General features: G+C 39.8%; 2 protein-coding genes across 2 annotated transcripts in view; both read right to left on the bottom strand.

The window, feature by feature from the left end:
• Positions 1 to 883: 883 nt before the first annotated feature.
• stub1 (STIP1 homology and U-Box containing protein 1) lies at positions 884 to 10,275 on the bottom strand. The gene is made up of 8 exons (XM_033612346.2): positions 10,141 to 10,275; positions 9,092 to 9,321; positions 8,720 to 8,918; positions 8,181 to 8,346; positions 8,023 to 8,098; positions 7,862 to 7,918; positions 6,839 to 6,955; positions 884 to 2,816 (listed from the first exon to the last, which is right to left on the bottom strand). The coding sequence occupies exons 2-8, from the start codon at positions 9,203 to 9,205 to the stop codon at positions 2,691 to 2,693; spliced, it is 855 nt and encodes a 284-aa protein (XP_033468237.1). The 5' UTR covers positions 9,206 to 9,321; positions 10,141 to 10,275; the 3' UTR covers positions 884 to 2,690.
• A 3,695-nt stretch (positions 10,276 to 13,970) lies between these two features.
• The window catches only part of ccdc78 (coiled-coil domain containing 78), a 51,356-nt gene continuing 47,752 nt past the window's right edge, over positions 13,971 to 17,574 (bottom strand). The window contains exon 15 of the mRNA XM_033612294.2: positions 13,971 to 15,087. The gene's annotated coding sequence lies outside the window, so the exon portion shown is untranslated. The remainder of the gene's footprint in view (positions 15,088 to 17,574) is intronic.

Genomic DNA, 17,574 nt, shown 5'->3' with positions numbered 1-17,574 from the left:
TCTAAGGGGCCCAAAGTGTGCCAAGAAAATATCCCCCACACCATTACACCACCACCAGCCTGAACCGTTGATATAAGGCAGGATGGAACCATGCTTTCATGTTGTTTACACCAAATTCTGACCCTACCATCTGAATGTCGCAGCAGAAATCCAGACTCATCAGACCAGGCAACATTTTTCCAATCTTCTATTGTTCAGTTTTGGTGAGCCTGTGTGAACTGTAGCCTCGGTTTCCTGTTGTTAGCTGACAGGAGTGGCACCTGGTGTGGTCTTCTGCTGCTGTAGCCCATCTGATTCAAGGTTGGACGTGTTGTTGGTTCAGAGATGGTCTTCTGCAGACCTTGGTTGTAATGAATGGTTATTTGAGTCACTGTTGCCTTTCTATCATCTTGAACCAGCCTGGCCATTCTCCTCTGACCTCTGGCATCAACAAGGCATTTTCTCACTGGATAATTTCTCTTTTTCGGACCATCCTCTGTAAACCCTACAGATGGTTGTGTGTGAAAATCCCAGTAGATCAGCAATTTCTGACAGATCAGCCCGTCTGGCATCAACAACCATGTCATATTCAAAGTCACTTGACTCAACTTACTTCCTCATTCTGATGCTAGGTTTGAACTTCAGCGGGTCGTTTTGACCATGTCTACATGCCTAAATGCATTGAGTTGCGGCCACATGATTGGCAGTGGAACAGGTGTACCTAATACAGTGGCTGGTGAGTGAAGATATCAAGTCAAATAACTAACCTCAGTTTTACCAAATTATGAGATATTGCAGGGCTCCCGTCACATACACTTTGTGGTACAGCTGCAATAATTTTTATTAGTTTGAAACCATTTGATTCCTGTTCACAGATTTCTAATGAGCAGCGGTGCAGACGTCGTCATACTTGGTGTCTCTTTAATGATAATGCAGCGTCACAAAAACAACAAACAAACTCAAAGTTCATGGTTTAATGGGGACAAATGAAAACGGAACCAGGCATTTATGTTATCAACATATCTACATTTAATACAGTTTCTCAAGCTCTAGGATTTCTCAAGAAAAAAAAAGAACCCTATGTTGTCAAGAAATAAAATCTGAGATACACGAGCAAATTATTTACACTGCCTGCACCTCGACATGAACCACCGACAGGCCTAATTCACCACAGACACACATTCGCCTGAAAAAACAAACTGTAAACTAATAGTGCCGAAATGAAAAAGTGTTTCGAAGAGAATGCCAGTGAACTGGCACGCAAAACTCAGACTGAGGTATGGATGAGATAAGATGGTCGTGACTCTTCCAGCATTTCTAACACTGAGGAGGTTGGTGCTGTGATGCTAGTGAACCTCAGATCCCTGCGACAAGACACAAACTTCACACCGATGATTGTTTTACAGAAGCTGTTGCAATCTTTGTAACTGTGACTCTGTGAGGAGAAGGTGCGTAACACGAACAGCAAAAAGGTGAGACAACCTTGCCTTTTGCGAAGGAAAAGAAAATCCACTTCATGCTTGATGTGAGCATCCACTGTCAATCCAGGCAAACAGCACGAGCCAAACAAGACGTCCAAGCACAGTTTTCTGTTTCTATAACGGACACACACAGCACAGACCATTCTCCAAAGCAGGTTTTTAAGCATCATCCCAAACAGCTGATGTCATCTATCAATAGTCAAACACTTTCAATTAATATCCAGCGATGTGAAAACTTTTTTTTTTAAATGCAGCGGTTATTTCCATTCATTTTATGCATCCAGTTCAAGGCCGCTTTTCATGAAAACCTTATATTGTCCTGATAAAAAAACAAAAGATTGAATTACTGTAGGTCAAGCCTAAACCTAAAGAGTACAGTATGCATACATTCAACTTATTTTAATTGTCTGTTATGGGGTGTGATTGATATGCAAAGAAAAGAAACTAACAATCTACTCAAAATCTTACAGTATGGTGACATGGGTGGGGATGTTTGAGCACCACCTGGAGGCGGAGAAGGGACTTGACTCCCTACAACTATTTTTCAGTCATCATCATGTAAATCTTGCATACAAACAAGTCCCCCTCGTTGAGAAAAGGTTTTTGGCATTTTAGGAACCACTTCAGAAAATGTACATTATGAAGTGGCAAACGCTCTAATGTTTAATGAAAAAATGACTAAGAAATACTGGAGTAATGCCAAATAAAAGGCCAAAGTCTACATTTATTTAACCACCATGTGTAGTATTTTTTGTAATATTGGTGGTTTGTGTCAAAAACTGGAGTGCAATGCTGATGCTTTCCAAGGATTGTGGCACTCAGAGAAAGAAGAGAGTAGAGACAGAGGGAGAAAGTAGAGAGACCTGAGAACATGGCCCCTTATTTAGAGTAAAGAAGGGAGTCAGGCTTGAGAGACTAGATACATCAAGACAGAAAGAAAGAGGGAGTTGAGAGAGAAAGAGCAGAATGAAGGGGATTTTAAAGGGAGCAGCAGGCCATGAACGCCGAGCCTTGGAAAGTAGGGGCGGGAAGTTTTACAGCAAAGATAAAATGTTGGGAGTTAGAGGCAGACCCAGATACATGGCTCCCGTTCGGTAGTCCGTAGTGTGGCTTTTCCCGCTTGTGTAAAGTACATATCCAGGCAAGGGGTGATCTGTTCTCTATAGCCTCGTGTTGTCCAGGCTTTGTGTTGATGATGGAGAGATGAGAGGTTGCGGGGTGGGGATCCTTTCAGTAGTCCTCCACCCAGCCGTTCTCCTGGATAAAGGCATCGATCACTTCCTTCATGGCCAGGTTTGGGATCAGCTGGTCCTGGGTCAGGGGGCTCCTGGTGACCGGGTCGAAATGACCCACTCGCTGCACAGAGAGCAGAGAGCTTTAAGTTTTAAGTTTAAGTTTTAAGTTTATTTACTTTATTAATCCCCCTGAGGGGAAATTCAATGTTTTCACTCTTGCTTGTCAATTACACACAGGTCCGAAAGACACACACATGCACAAACAGGACCTATACATGCACAAAGTGGAGAGATGTCAGAGTGAGGAGTTGGGGGGTTCGGTGAGCAGTTGGGGGGTTCGGTGCCTTGCTCAAGGGCACCTCGGCAGTGCCCAGGAGGTGAACTGGCACCTCTCCAGCCACCAGTCCACGCTCCATATTTTGGTCCGGACGGGGACTCGAACAGGCGACCCTCCGGTTCCCAACCCAAGTCCCTATGGACTGAGCTACTGCCGCCCCATATATATGCAGGTAAGACCAGTGTAAACAAACAGACCAGCTAACAAAAAGAAGGACGCAAATAATGGTGTTAAAGATTTGAATATAATCAGCGACTAAATACCTTTTCGTTTATTATTATTCGTTTATTTTCGTTTAACCACAAGGGCTGGGCAACGTGGACAAAAATTCAGGCAGACTGGCGATACATGATATATATCTCGCTAGTTTCTATGAGATGGGCTATATGCTCAGTTGCAAGTCAAACCTCACGCAAAAACTAGCAGTGCAGCGCTGGATTGCACATGTGCTGCAGTAATTTCATTCATCTCACAGACCGATTTAGCGTAGCATGTGCAACATATAGACCGATGTCGCACTGTAGACCAATTAACAGACAGATTAAACAGAGTAGCAGCTCTGTGTCTCTCTTTGGATGTTCTTACATAATAGTCCCTTTCAAACAAACCGAACTCAGTCCTTGTAAAGTGCACTAAGAAGTGGATCAACAGAAAAGGGACTTTTTGTGTTCACATTGTCAGTTCATTTGAAAGAGGACTCAGTTCTCTTTCTGGTTAAGTTCAGCTCTGATTGGGTCCTCTTTCTGTTCACACTATAGACTATATATAATATATATTGACATAGTTTTGTTTTTACTTTGACGTGTCACTGTCCACTTAGAGGGCTGAAAAGGACCAAGTGTGAAAACACCCTTAGTGCTGCTGGAGAACTTGTGAGTGGGGCAGAGCTGTGAGCAGAGTGTGAGAGGAGAGGTGCACACTGGTATACATTATGTAAAGCAATTTGACCCTATATCAATATAAATGGTGTTGCCTAAATTTATATCTTGCTTGGAAATATATTGGTATATTGTACATAGTCCTTATATCACCCAGCCCTATTAACCACTTCTAAATATGTTGCAATTTAAATACTACTGAGTATGAAGTAGATTTGTCATAATAGTGGAAATTCTTCCTTCGATAAAATACCTTGGAAAACATTGATACTCATCTGTACTATTATCGATACTATGGGGAAAAACTGACATTGTGTGCATACAGTTTAATTGCATTTGGTTGTTTTGTCTGCAAGTGTCTAATCTGTTGTCATGTCTATTAGTTTTGTTTCAACTTTTGCATTTTCAAAACTTAATGTTCACAAAATGGTGTTCACACAATTTGATAAAAAAATTAATTACCCTATATTCAAAGTCTATGACTAAATCTGTATTGTATTTGGGCACAATCTATTAGTCATATCTTACTATATAATGACGAAAACTCTGTCTGTGGATGTGTGTGTGTCTGTGTTTGTTCCACGTTTTTCTCCTCCCTGACTTGGTCAATCCATGTGAAATTTGGCACAGTGGTAGAGGGTCATGGGAGGATGCGAATGAAGCAATATTACATCAATTGGCCAAAGGGGGGCGCTATAGCAACCGATTGAAATTGTAAACTTTGAATGGTCATATCTCATGCCCCGTATGTTGTAGAGACATGAAACTTTGCACAGAGATGCCTCTCCTCATGAGGAACAAATTTGCCTCAAGAACCCATAACTTCCGGTTATATAGATTTTCCGCCATTTTGAATTTTTTGAAAAACACTTAAAATCGATCTCTTCCTAGGAAGTTTGACCGATCTGCATGAAACTCGGTGAACATAATCTAGGGACCAATATCTAAAGTTCCCTCTTGGCAAAAGTTGGAAAACTTACTAAAACTGAGCTTCTATAAGGCAATGAATATTGTGGAGGGCGTGGCTCATCACATAAAGGTGTATAACATCTCAAGGGTTTCACCGATCACCACACAACTTTGTAGGCATATGACCACACATAATCTGAGGGGACCCCTCCATTATTGACCCCATCAAACAAAATGGGGGCGCTAGAGAGCTAATTTCTTGTCTCGGCCTAACCGCCATATCGATTTTTACTAAAATTGGTAGATATGTAGAACAGGACGCCTCAAGGTGACTGGAGAAATTTAACTCTAATTGGCAACTGGGTGGCGCTATAACAACAGAAAAATGCGTAAAAATGGCTAAAATGTGACCGATGGCTGTGGCTCCCCCTGAATGTTTTTTTTTTTTTCCCCTAATTTTTGGTATGACTAAGTCATGGTATGGTATGCTGTACATAATCACGGAAACTGTCAGTGTGTCATTCTGTCAGTCAGTCAGTCAGTCAGTCAGTCAGTTAGTCATTCTACCAGTGCGCCCCATTTTTAAGTCAATACAAAATAAACACTTTAACTTTCTGCATTTCAACGTGCTTACTCAACTACTAATGTACAGTTTTAGCCCACTAACTATCCCACTATTGGCAACGGTACTACTGTACTTTCAATAAAGCAATCGTACTATCAAATTCACAAAAACTCTGTCTGAATACATTGCTCTTCTTAATGGGTCCAGTTGACTATTTAATCTGCAATTTCCTATGACCTGTATCCCAAACACACACCATGTGAAACTACGTGGGCAACTGTGCACTCAATGGGTATGGACTAGTAATATATTTATAACTAAAATACATATACTGGAAATAAACGTTTTAACTGACTACTGAAATTCTAAAAATAAATTCAGATGGGTTGTTTTCAAAGTAAAATACTTCAGTGATATAAATTCAGTGGTATTTAATTTTCGACATTAAGTAAAATGGAAACCACTTAAAGCGATCACGGTTACAGTAATCAATAGTCAAACACTTTCAATACTCATACAGAAGTAATTCCTCCCACTCCCACAAACTCTCTATTTTCTATGTTTGAGATGCTCATGGGTGTGTAAAAGATAGCAACCAGGTGCCAGACTGACAGCAGTTGGTATCCAGGAGAAACAGGACAGAAAAAACTCATATACAGCATTGCGAAATTCCACTAAAGTAAATCTGTTTTGTAGATCTAGTTTTTACTTTCTCTTTCACTGGCAAGCATGTTTACAGTAACCAACAATCCTGCACAGTGTACCTCTAGGACTGATAGTCATGGCTGCTAGTGATGGAGACAGGAAACAGAACACGCACAGGGAAAGCACCTGTGGTTGAAGCTGCCTTCGTCCAGTGGATTGATAATGCCGGGTCACATAATGAAACAGCTGTACTGTAGCGTATTGTACTTGAAACGCTCACTAAAATTCAGTCAATAGTAAGCTATCCATTTCATTATTTTAGATTCATGTAATAAATACACAAATGTCAATTAGACAGTAATCTGCATGAGACATAAAAAAAAGAGATGCCACACAGCTGATTCAATATCAGTGAACTTTCCCTTTATATTCATTGTCTTCTGTGTCGATCAGCAGTGATGTGGTGGTTCACTTTTGCACTGTGATCTGTAGCCTATAGTTCGGCTTTAGCTTCTAACTATCTTTGTCTTTTTAACCTGTTGTTGCTGCTGAGTCAGTTTGACATCCTGGATATATCCTTTAAACACAGACTGTAGACCCCTCTGTCTGCTTCTCTCTGGAATCCCTTTCATTTTTCAAAATATATGATCATATTTCTTCAGAGAGTGCAGTTAGTTACAGTGTGGGTTCTTGTCGGACCATCACAAAGGGGCGGGGCTTAGCGAAGGGTCAATTCAGCTGCTTAAAAGTCGTGAATTTCTGAGTATCATGTGTTCATGTCAGAAGTAAAACGAAATCGATGGTTTTACCTGTAGGTGCTCTTCTATGTCCTTACGGTCATAGGTGATTCCACTGGGTGTGATGCAGGGCTCCCTCATCAGCTCAAAACTGATCTTCCCACACAAGTAATCTGGGATCTCCCGCTTCTGAATGAACGACAAAACGCAGCAGGGGTCACACTGATGCAATGCTAAGAGATATATGGATATAATATCCAAATTGCTACCATAACACTGTGACATAGCTTGACAAATTGCTGCTTGCCAATACTTTCCACATTTAGGTCCTCTGAAACCACATCACTAAAAATAAAAATAGAATCAAAATGTTTAAATAAAATGCGCAATATAGCAAAATGTATTTCATCAGAAATTCCATGGTCTATAATAAACCCCGTGTTCATGTCTTCTGTCACATACAGGAGAAAAACACCCTGTTGGCGGTCAGTGTGGTGCCACTTCAACTGACAATTACATGACAACTACCTCAGTTCAGTCAACACCTATCTATAGCAAGGATAATTAAACGCCACAAGCCCTGGCAAACAAATAGTGATGGTTACCATAGAAACAGCTTGGACTGGAAATAGGACATAAACTGTCTGTTTATAGGTGCATGTTTTCACAGATGCACTCACGAGAATTAACGGCAGCAAATAATTTGAATTAAGACACAGGAACAATGCAGACAGAATGCCCGCATGCTAAAATTAATACATCTGAACTGAGTTATCATAACTGCACACAAATTTGAAGCCTATTTCTCTCGTTGCTATGTCAACGATCAAAAAAGATGGTGTAAAGTAGGTGTGTACTGTTAGCAAAGATGCATTTGTGTGGGTGAATGTGATCAGCCTGTCTGTTTGTTAGCCCTGTAATGGATGATGGTGACCTATGCAGGATGTTTCACTGCGCTCTGCCCAGTGCATGCTGGGATAAACTCCAGTCCTCCTACTATAGGAGCTATGTGAAATGACTGAATGCATAAATACAAGTATGCTCTATTACATGCTCAATTGATGGTAATGATAATGGCTTCATTTGAACACTCACTTTTCTTTTCTCATCCACTTGAGAGAAGAGCTCATCCATGTCCATTAGATACTTGTCCTAAGTAGGTCACATTCATAAATATTCAGTTAGAATTTATAATTACTAGATTTGTTCATTAAAAAACATGATAACTGAGTAAATCCAAGACATATAAAACATACATGTTTTGATGCAATCTTGGCAGCATCGCCTCCATTTTGATTGTCGTCCTGCTTCTCTTTGTATTCTTCAAGTTCTCTGCATGAATACAAAGTTATTATAAATTACCCTTCCACCCAGAACAAATATTATATATTTGACTGCAGCTCCAAAGTCTCACCTTTCCTTCTCAGCCAGTATGAGCTTAGTCAGATAAGCATGTAACTCGTTTTCCTGGTTGATGCGCTTCTCCTCAATGCTATTCCAACGTTTCTTCTTCGCAATGCGCAAGGCGCTGGGGATGTCATCTCCAAAATTCAGCCTCTGTTCTTTTGCCAGGTTATAAGCTGTAGAGCACATGACAACAGCAACACTGGTTTACTATTAAAGTGCTTTCTTTTTGACATCTCTTGTTCCGTAGAAGGCATACCAATATTTAGACATCTAAAAATTCCCCTTTAACTGTAGGCTATTACTATTACAATGATAGAAACCCTGACAAAGCATACAGTAAGACATCCCTGCAGACATATGCTGAGGAAGAGCTGATAAAAAGCCACTTTACTGCTAGAGTTAAAAAAAAAAAAACGAAACACGTCGACTTCAATATAGAATGAGGAAATACATAAGAAAGATTAAGCAATATATGAGCAAGCTGCTTTAACACACTGCCACAAAATGTTGCAAAAGTTTCACCATCCGTTGGTAGTTTGCTCTAACCTTTCTGCAGGTTGCCGATGGCCTCATCGTAGTTCTCTAGCTCCAGGTGACACTGGCCCAAGAAGAAGTGAGCTTTGACTGACTGGCTGTCCAGCTCCAGTGCGTGCTTACAGTCTGCCAGAGCCTTGTCATGTTGCTGCAGCTTCACATGGCACAGAGCCCTGTTGGTGTAGTAGACTGCTACCGATGGATTACGGTTCTGGGATACAGGACATAGTAGACAATACACATGCACTGTAACATCATGGCACTGTAGACTAGGCTTCACAAAGGAAATGCATCCATTGTATTTCTCTAACAAAGACAATACTGTTTGGCTGTGTTTGATTAAGGTGACACCATTCCACCATTGCTATCATTTCGTGTACTCACAATAGCTTTGCTGTAACATGTAGCAGCCTCCTGGTACTTGCGGCAGAGGAACAGTCGGTTCCCCTGCTCCTTCAGCTCCTGCGCGGTGGAACTCTTCTCCGGGCTGCCGGCCATCTTCTCCACCGGCTCCGCGGGGCCCGCCTCGCCCTGCTTCCCTATCCTGTTCCCCGTCTCTTCGGCTGGCTAACTGACAGGTCCAAGAATGCCCTGTCCCTCCTGGATCTCACACACTGGATCGGAGACACAGTGTATGTATAGTTATGTCAACATTCACGGCGTGCATTCACTGCAATGCACCTGCAATGCGCGTCTTGGGGCGAATTAGGTGCAGTCCTTGATGCCACCCAAAAGGCATTTGTTTAATTCGCTGACTGCGCACACAGCTCAAAAATACAGCGAGGTGGCTAGACAGCCGGCGAATTAACTATTCATGTGACGGACATCGGCTGTTACTAAATGAGCAATACAGCTAGCTAGCCAGCCATTAGGAAACATTATACACTCACGGTCCTCTCCGTTAGTGCAAGGCTATTTAACTGTAACGTTACACCACTGATACACAATAGTAGTTTGAGGTTGAACGCAAATAACGTTATTAAATAGTATCATCGCTTGACACACTAACAGTTGGCATACATGTGTTTTAGCAGCATGTAAAAAGGAGTGACAATGTCGTTAACTTTGGTTAACAGCTATCAAGAGATCGGTGCTTAGCTTGATGTTAGCTAGTTAGCTAAACTAGCATAGCAAGCTATGTTGTCGATTTACGCCGGGCGGTTGGCTAATAAGAAGACAGCTCTGCCCGCTCGGTTGTATTACTTACAGTGACAAAATTAATCAGCAGGTGATTGGACTGTAGTTATTATAGGCCTGAAAAGTCGTCTTGACATTTATCTCACATTTACCTCAACGCCGCTAGGCAACCTCAGAATACAGACAAGAGCTAATGCTAGGTTAGCTCGTTAGCTACACAGCCTATTCCCTTTTGTTTATGCAACTTCGATGTAAGTTAGGGTTTGTTTTTTAGATCTGAAGTTAACACTTCTTACCTTATGGAAGGAATGTTACATCCAGGTGAAACAGACTTTGTATGATTTGATATCTTAATCGATATTTTTTCCCCCATACAAGCTGTCATGACAGGTTGTTGTTATGCTGACGTCAAGCGCTTACGCGACGTAGACGGAAGCCGAAAGGACGTTTTTTCCTCTCGACAGAAAAAAGCAAAAACCCGGAAAATTGCCACCTTCCATAGAATTTTTTTTTCCCCGCAAGGAAATGTTAGGATGATTCTTTAAGTGTGGGCTATTTTTATACTTGATTTTTAAAAATTATTATCATTATTAAAAAAAATCAATATTACAATACACAATGTTTTTAATACAATATTTTCAGTAATATAATACTGGTATTATCATTTCCATTACCATGCATCTTTCTGCCACAATTTAAAAAGCGATGGGAACGACTAAAAGAAAAAAGAATCTCATGACATGTTGCTAATGTCTGTTTTTACGTTGGCATTAAATATAGGCTACACAAAAAACACAACAGAAAATGCAGTTTTGTCTTATTATTTGTACATTCACAGCTGTTTGGAAATGACAGCCACCAAAAGTGTCCTTTCTTTCTTTCCTTCTTTCTTTAGGATCCCTGTTAGCACCAGTATGCACTTTGGCTATTCTTCCTGGGGTCCACAACACATACAATCATACACATTTATACACACAACAACAAAAACAAAAACAGCTCATCTCATTGAATAAATCATATGCATACTGAAGAGAAATAATATTATCATCCTCTCAACAGAAATTCAGCCAAGTACAAAATCAATAGTAATTTATAAGTGACATAAATAATTTGTTCAAAGGCCTCCTTAACTAATAACTATCATGTGCTTTCTCACATGTAATTCCAAGGGAAACAAAGGGTTTAAAGTCATTCAAAGTAGATCACCAGATTTACAGATACATATTTTCTAGTGTATTCAAAGATGATGTTTCAGCAAAACTTGGAATCTTTCATTACTATTCTGTAAGACAGTATTTGCTGGCAGATCACTCCACTTGACTTGATCATGGCTCTGTATGTAACAGTTTTTTGCAGAGTACTTGTGTCCCTCCATGAAGCTTACTGTCCTCCAGTCATGTGCTCACCTGCTGCATGAGTATTGCTGTGGTCAGCAAATAGGGTGAAGTCAGGTAGTGTGTGACACTTTTGGTAGAAAAAATCAACATGCCACATAGCTTACCTTGCAAGTTTTGGGACCAGTGATTTTTTTAAAAAAAATTTTATTTCAGACCACTGGCAATGATTGTTTATTGTAAAACACATTTTAGCAATGCAATAACATGTTTGTTGTAATGTTCTAATATTTAAAGAGCCCAATATGTAAAACTTTATGTTCCATTTCACCTGATGACGTCACAAATCACTGGACTTCACCATATACAAACTGTAAAAAATAAAAATATATCTTAAAACACAATGCATTTCATTAAAATGAGTATTTATGTGTCATTTGTATTTGAAAATAATATTAGATACATATTTAATTCATAATTAAGCAGTATTTACTGTCCACAAATCTGGCTCAGGAACAAAAGAAATGTCACAAAAACCACACATAAAAGGCCATTTTTAATATGTAATATTTCTATGATCCTTTTGGTTTCAAATAAGTGTAAGAAAAATTAAAAGAAAGATGTGGTTGTTTCCTCTCAATTTCTGACAGGAAAATTAAAGTAATAAAGTAATAAATCAAACATATAATGAATGTCAGTGCCCTTGATTGAGCACAAAATGTGTAAAAAAAAAAAAAAAAAAGTTCTATTTTGAAAACATTTTGATTTGATGATGATTCCCCCATGAGAACAAACTTAAAAATGAAAAAAAAAATCCTTAACCTGCTCTTTAAAGGCTACTATATCTTTACAGGTTGTGTCACAGCCTATACTGTCCATAATTTACAGCATCTATTCCCCTAACAGGAGTTGTGCACCACAACACAAAATAATCACCAGTAGATGGCGCTCTATAATCAAAGTTTTATCCAAACCCAATGTTCACAGCGAAGCTTCTGCTAGAATATACAGATAGAGAAGTGTTGGAGAGGTTTGAAGCACTTGAAGCCCTCAAGCAGTAACCAATTCAATAATCAAAAACAACCTGAACACTGGGGAGAACATTAACATTAATGCAACCCACTTACAGCCACCTGTGACTGAAAATTGTGACTCCTAAGTGAGGATAATAACAGCAACAAGTTCCAAAATATTCAAATTTTTTTATATGTCATTGCTAATTTTTTTGGCGGGTAAACTCTGAGACCTCATGACAATGGTCTATTCATTTGTAGGTGGCATATTCAGAAAGAAAAAAGGCCAGATTATGACCAAGAATTTAGTATGTATTATCAGGGCCATCCCACCCACAGAGAGATTTAACCACACACGCACACACAGATCCATAGATGACCTTTATAGGCCTTTATAAAGAGAATAACATTCAAGTTTAGCCATGGAGGAATTAGCGAGGCTGTGACTGTGCACGGGGTCACTTTCATCCGTAGCCTGTCGGGGCCTCTGGGAAGGCTCGGCACAGAGATCAGCGTGTGAAGATTAGGGCACATCCCCTGAGCAAACACACTGATAAATGTGTGAAGGGGGCTGTTGAGCCGCAGACCCACCAGAGCAGTGTGTCCCCAGCTGTGTTTACCTATCCCCACCAGTCTGGTCCCCTGATCCCTCAGAACACCCACCTACCCAGCCAGCCCGCCAGTCCCATCTCTGAAGAAGCGGGGTTTTTAGCCCAGAGACAAGGCAGATGAGGATAAACACTTTAATGCTGCAGTATATTGTAATCAAGGACACAAGTTTTTACCAAGTATTTATTAAACGGCACACAATCTCTGTTCTCCTTTCTTAAACTTAACTTCTTTGCTTTTCTACAATTAAAAAGTACGGATCGACAATTACAAATGAATGCCCACTAATTTAAAGGTAACAACACCTCAAAGTCTACCCTCACTGACATAAAGATGGAGGACATGATACCCCTATCAACAGTTTCAGCAAAAACATAACATCATAACCTTCATTAATGTGGGATTATTGTAGGCCTGTTATCTTTAGTTTGGCTGGGTGGACTGAACACACTGAATGTGGTTGAAGGCGTTTTGTTTGTGTCTTAATTCTGAGTGAATTTTCATGTGTCAAAATATCCCACTTGTGCACAAGTTATATTTGGTTGATAAAATACTATAATGCAAAGACTAATTGGAGCAATAACTGTATTTGCATGTTTGCTATAAGCCACACAAGTGCATGATAATAACCACAAGCATAGGTTTTGTCTCAACACTGAGGGGGACATATATGACATATATGAAACAGGGTGTTTGGAGTAATCCTATGCATACGTTTTTGCCTTTTATGCATCAATTTATGTCAAAAATGTCTTTAATTTCATCAAAATAAAAGTCTTCCAGTACTTTATATATTTATTGGAGGGGACAAATGCAAATGTTCTTAATATTTTGAGGGGACGTGTCACCTACAATCCCCCTCAAATCTATACCTATGATATAAACACCTCTGTCAATCAATGTAACATTGACACATTGTTCACATTCTGTCTTGTTACAAAATATATTCTTGCACATTTTTTTTCTGCGCTAAAAATTTCCCATCATGCAATCATGTATGAAACAATTATAATTTAGTCCTGGTTTAATTTGTGCTCAAGAAAAACACATCATCATATAGAGCAGGGGAAGGCAACCTGTGGCTCCGGTGACATATGTGGCTCTTTATCTCCTCTACAGTGGCTCCCTATGGGTTTGTCCAATAAAACAAAAAGGACATAAATAACTGTATTTTTTTTAACATTTTTATTTTCATACATTATTGTTTTAGGCCTAAAGTGATTTTACATTCTCCAACTGTAAAATTGTGTAGCCTAAACACCAATTAAAACAATGTTTTAACATTTCTTTAGATAAAACTATGGATTCCAAATCCAAAAGAGGAAAACAGATAATTTAATAGTGTGCAGACAGATGTTTGTTCTACCACCAACACTGCAAAGTAAAAATAGCAAATAATCATGAGTAGCCCACTGCAGAGGAGCCACCTTGTGGTAAAAGATATTAATAAAGCTCGTTTGGAGCCATTAGTCATGTTGATAGGCTAATTTAGATACCTTCATTATAAGGCTCAAATATGCATTTTTCAGCTCCATACAGATTTTTTTCCTTTTATTGGACAAAAATGTCTCTTAATAGTAATGAGAGGGATGCCATATTGGTTTGACTGACCCAAAATCCATACTTGACATCTCAACAACATCTTTAATTGTTAATATGAGTGAAGTTTAAGTTTGCCCAGTAAAAGCCCAAATCATCTTTACACAACCTGCTTCTCTTGCTTTTATGTGATTATTTCTGAAGTATTAAACCATATTTGCTATCTTTTAAGATCATGTTCCTAAGAGAAAAAAATCAGTCTTCCATATAATATCAGTGCATTTGTCTGCCATGAAAAAAAAAAGTTATAGATTATACAGAATTCTCCAACATGATATTGTGTGAACAAGCCAGCGTAGCAGAAGCTGGGAGTAATTGGACGGATTAAATGACTGTTTGCAGAGGCTTATAAACAGAACAGAAACTCCACATTGTGATGATTCAGATGGATGCGGTTTGAAGTGCTCGGTGTTTACATTTAAACTGCCTCACCCCCACTCACCATCTCTCTGCCCACTGTCCAACATCCCAACCGTCATCCTCCACCATCCCCCCCATTAAACCCAACTGCTGCCCGCTGCACCAGCTGGCTGAGCTTCCAGTCACCTTGGCAACGAGACCAGGAAGTTGCCCGGCTCCTCTGGCACCGCTGAAAAGCAGCCACTTCCTGATTGATTCTGGTCTTTCTTTCTGCCTGTGTAGTCGTTTTCCCATTTGGCAGTGGTTTTTTTATTCAGCGCCAAAGCGTCTGAAAAGAAGAAAAAGGGCGAACACACTCTCCTTAGCGTTAAGGGAAACCTCAGGTTCAAATGCCTAAAACAAAAGCAGTATTTAGCCACAATGGTGGTCCTTTGTCTGGTGGGTTTGCTCATTTTGGGAAGGGGAAAGGCTCATAGACTTAATGCAGTTTGTTCGAGTGGGTCTGAATGCAACATGTACACAAAGGTAAAAGAATAGTTCCACTGTTTGAGCTGAAAGAAGATGGAAATGCAGGAAATTATTGTTTCAATTTACATCTCAGCTGATTAAACAGCTTCTTTTAATGTGATGAAAGGAAGCTTGCAGGTGCATTATGATTACTGGAGAGTCAGACGTGTGCTTATGTTGTCATAATGTCAGTATAAACCATTTATGTCATTGATTATTAGATTTTTTTAGAGTGTGCAATGTTTTACAAGGCTTTCTACACGATTCACACACGTCAGCCCACTTAATCTGTAATTAACCATCTCACTGTGACACTCAAATGCACACATGTCCAGCTGTCAATCACAATTTCCCTCTTTAAATTCACTCACTCAGCCCCGTAATCTGCTCTTGTGCCAGAGCACAGACACAAACTAAAACTTTAACATCCATCAACTAATAAAGGCTGCTCTCTGTTCTCATACAGGGTGCACATTATACACAGTCTTCATTAACAATATACGTATATGTTCTAAGTAAACCTAACTAATTTGACCAAAGTGCCAAACTTACTGAGTTACATTGTGGAATAGGAACATTGCTGGATGTGATCATAATGACTTCAGAAGGATGAGAGAAAGTGTTTTTTTTTTTTTTTTGAGTGAAAAAATGGAAATGACAAAATTAAATGCATCAGTGAGATTTTATTTTTCATTTCGAGCTGCTTATCCACTGCGAATTACCTTACAGATATCTATTTTGCAATGCTCATTAACAAGTTAAGTCCCCAATAGATTGAATTCATGAAAAAAAAAAAAATGTTTCTTGAATGCCTCCACCGTGAACGAAGAATTCAAAAACTGAGAAAATACTTGATAAATTGGAGTAAAAGGGGGCTGCGTTCAACAACAGCAAAACTATACCAAAACATGTGTTTACAAACTCTTATACAACTCTTGCAATAAAATCTGAGTCTCATTTAGACCAGTCAGGGTTGGACTGACCAGATGGGCCGGCCCATCTTGTGGGTCCCAAGGCCACCACATGCAATGTTGGAAAAAAAATACTGTAGGGGGAAAAAGGAACATCCTACCTGATTAGAGGTTACACGGCCCCGAAACTGTCAATACCCTACCTATACTGTTGGGCAGGTGGAGCAGTAACGGCTGTTGTCACCTCCCCACACCCCTTCAAATGAATCGGTCCATCGTGTAATGTCAGAGGTCAAGCAGGAGATAATAAATAGTAGAAGCAGAAAATAAATGAAATCGAGGCAGAAAGAGCAGGGCAATTGAAATAAAAATAGGCTACATATAAGATGGACAACACAGCCAAACAACAAACAGGTGGAGCACAGATGGTCGCAGGAAAAAAAACTACTTGAGGCTGATACTGCAAGGTGTTTTAAGGTTTAACATGTAAATGTCAACAGTGTGGAAACGTTAACGTTAGCAGCAGTGATAATGATCACAAAAGTCTGCCGGCACCACCAGAGGGGGAGAGAGTTACATCGTTACAAGTGATGCATGTGAAACTAGTTACAGTATTGTGGTGTACTGTATATCCTGTTGAAATGCAGGTGAATATATAGGCTACCTTAGTTTGTACACTGTGTTGGCATTTATTGAATGTACCTGCATTGAAAACCTGTGTTTATGGTAGCTGTGGGCCGGTCTAAAGGAAAAATGCAGGGCCGAATTTTGTTCCCAGTCCAACCCTGTATCCAGTCGTATGCTCAGTATGCGACAACACAACAGTGCTTGTTAATGTACTTATGTCACCACGAGCTTGTGTCTCTGCTACTTGCAACAGAACACCTCAGCTGAATGTCATCAAGTTTGTATTTAGTCAAATATATATCTCAGCAGTTTATCAATGTCTGAGCCAAATTTTACATCACATTTTGCAGCCCCATTGTGTCCCTTTGTACAACACAGTGTACAGAAAGCTAGCATAGCTCCAGCTAACTAAGCTAATTACCACAGTACCACAGCCAGAAACAAAGCATACCACTGGTTGATGCTTCACTGCATCATTGGAGTGCTAGAAAAGAAGCAGAGGCCACCATAACTCGGGTTTGTAGCACGTCACACACATCAAACAACACAATGTTTTAGCAAAAATGCATGTATTTGAGAAGTACTGAGCATACGATTGGATAAATGAGACCTCATACTGCACGAGCTGTGTAAACAGATGTTTGAGATAGTTTTACTGCTGTGAAATGGAGACCATTTTTACTGCAGTTGATCAAGCATTTTATCCATTTTTGGAATCTTTGTTCACTGCTGAGGCATGCGAGAAAAACAAGTTTTCTTCACAAATTCAA

Source organism: Epinephelus lanceolatus, chromosome 21, assembly GCF_041903045.1.
Source record: "Epinephelus lanceolatus isolate andai-2023 chromosome 21, ASM4190304v1, whole genome shotgun sequence".
Classification (NCBI taxonomy): domain Eukaryota; kingdom Metazoa; phylum Chordata; class Actinopteri; order Perciformes; family Serranidae; genus Epinephelus; species Epinephelus lanceolatus.
Note: the sequence above shows the minus strand (reverse complement) of the source record. Positions and strands in the feature narration are given on the sequence as shown.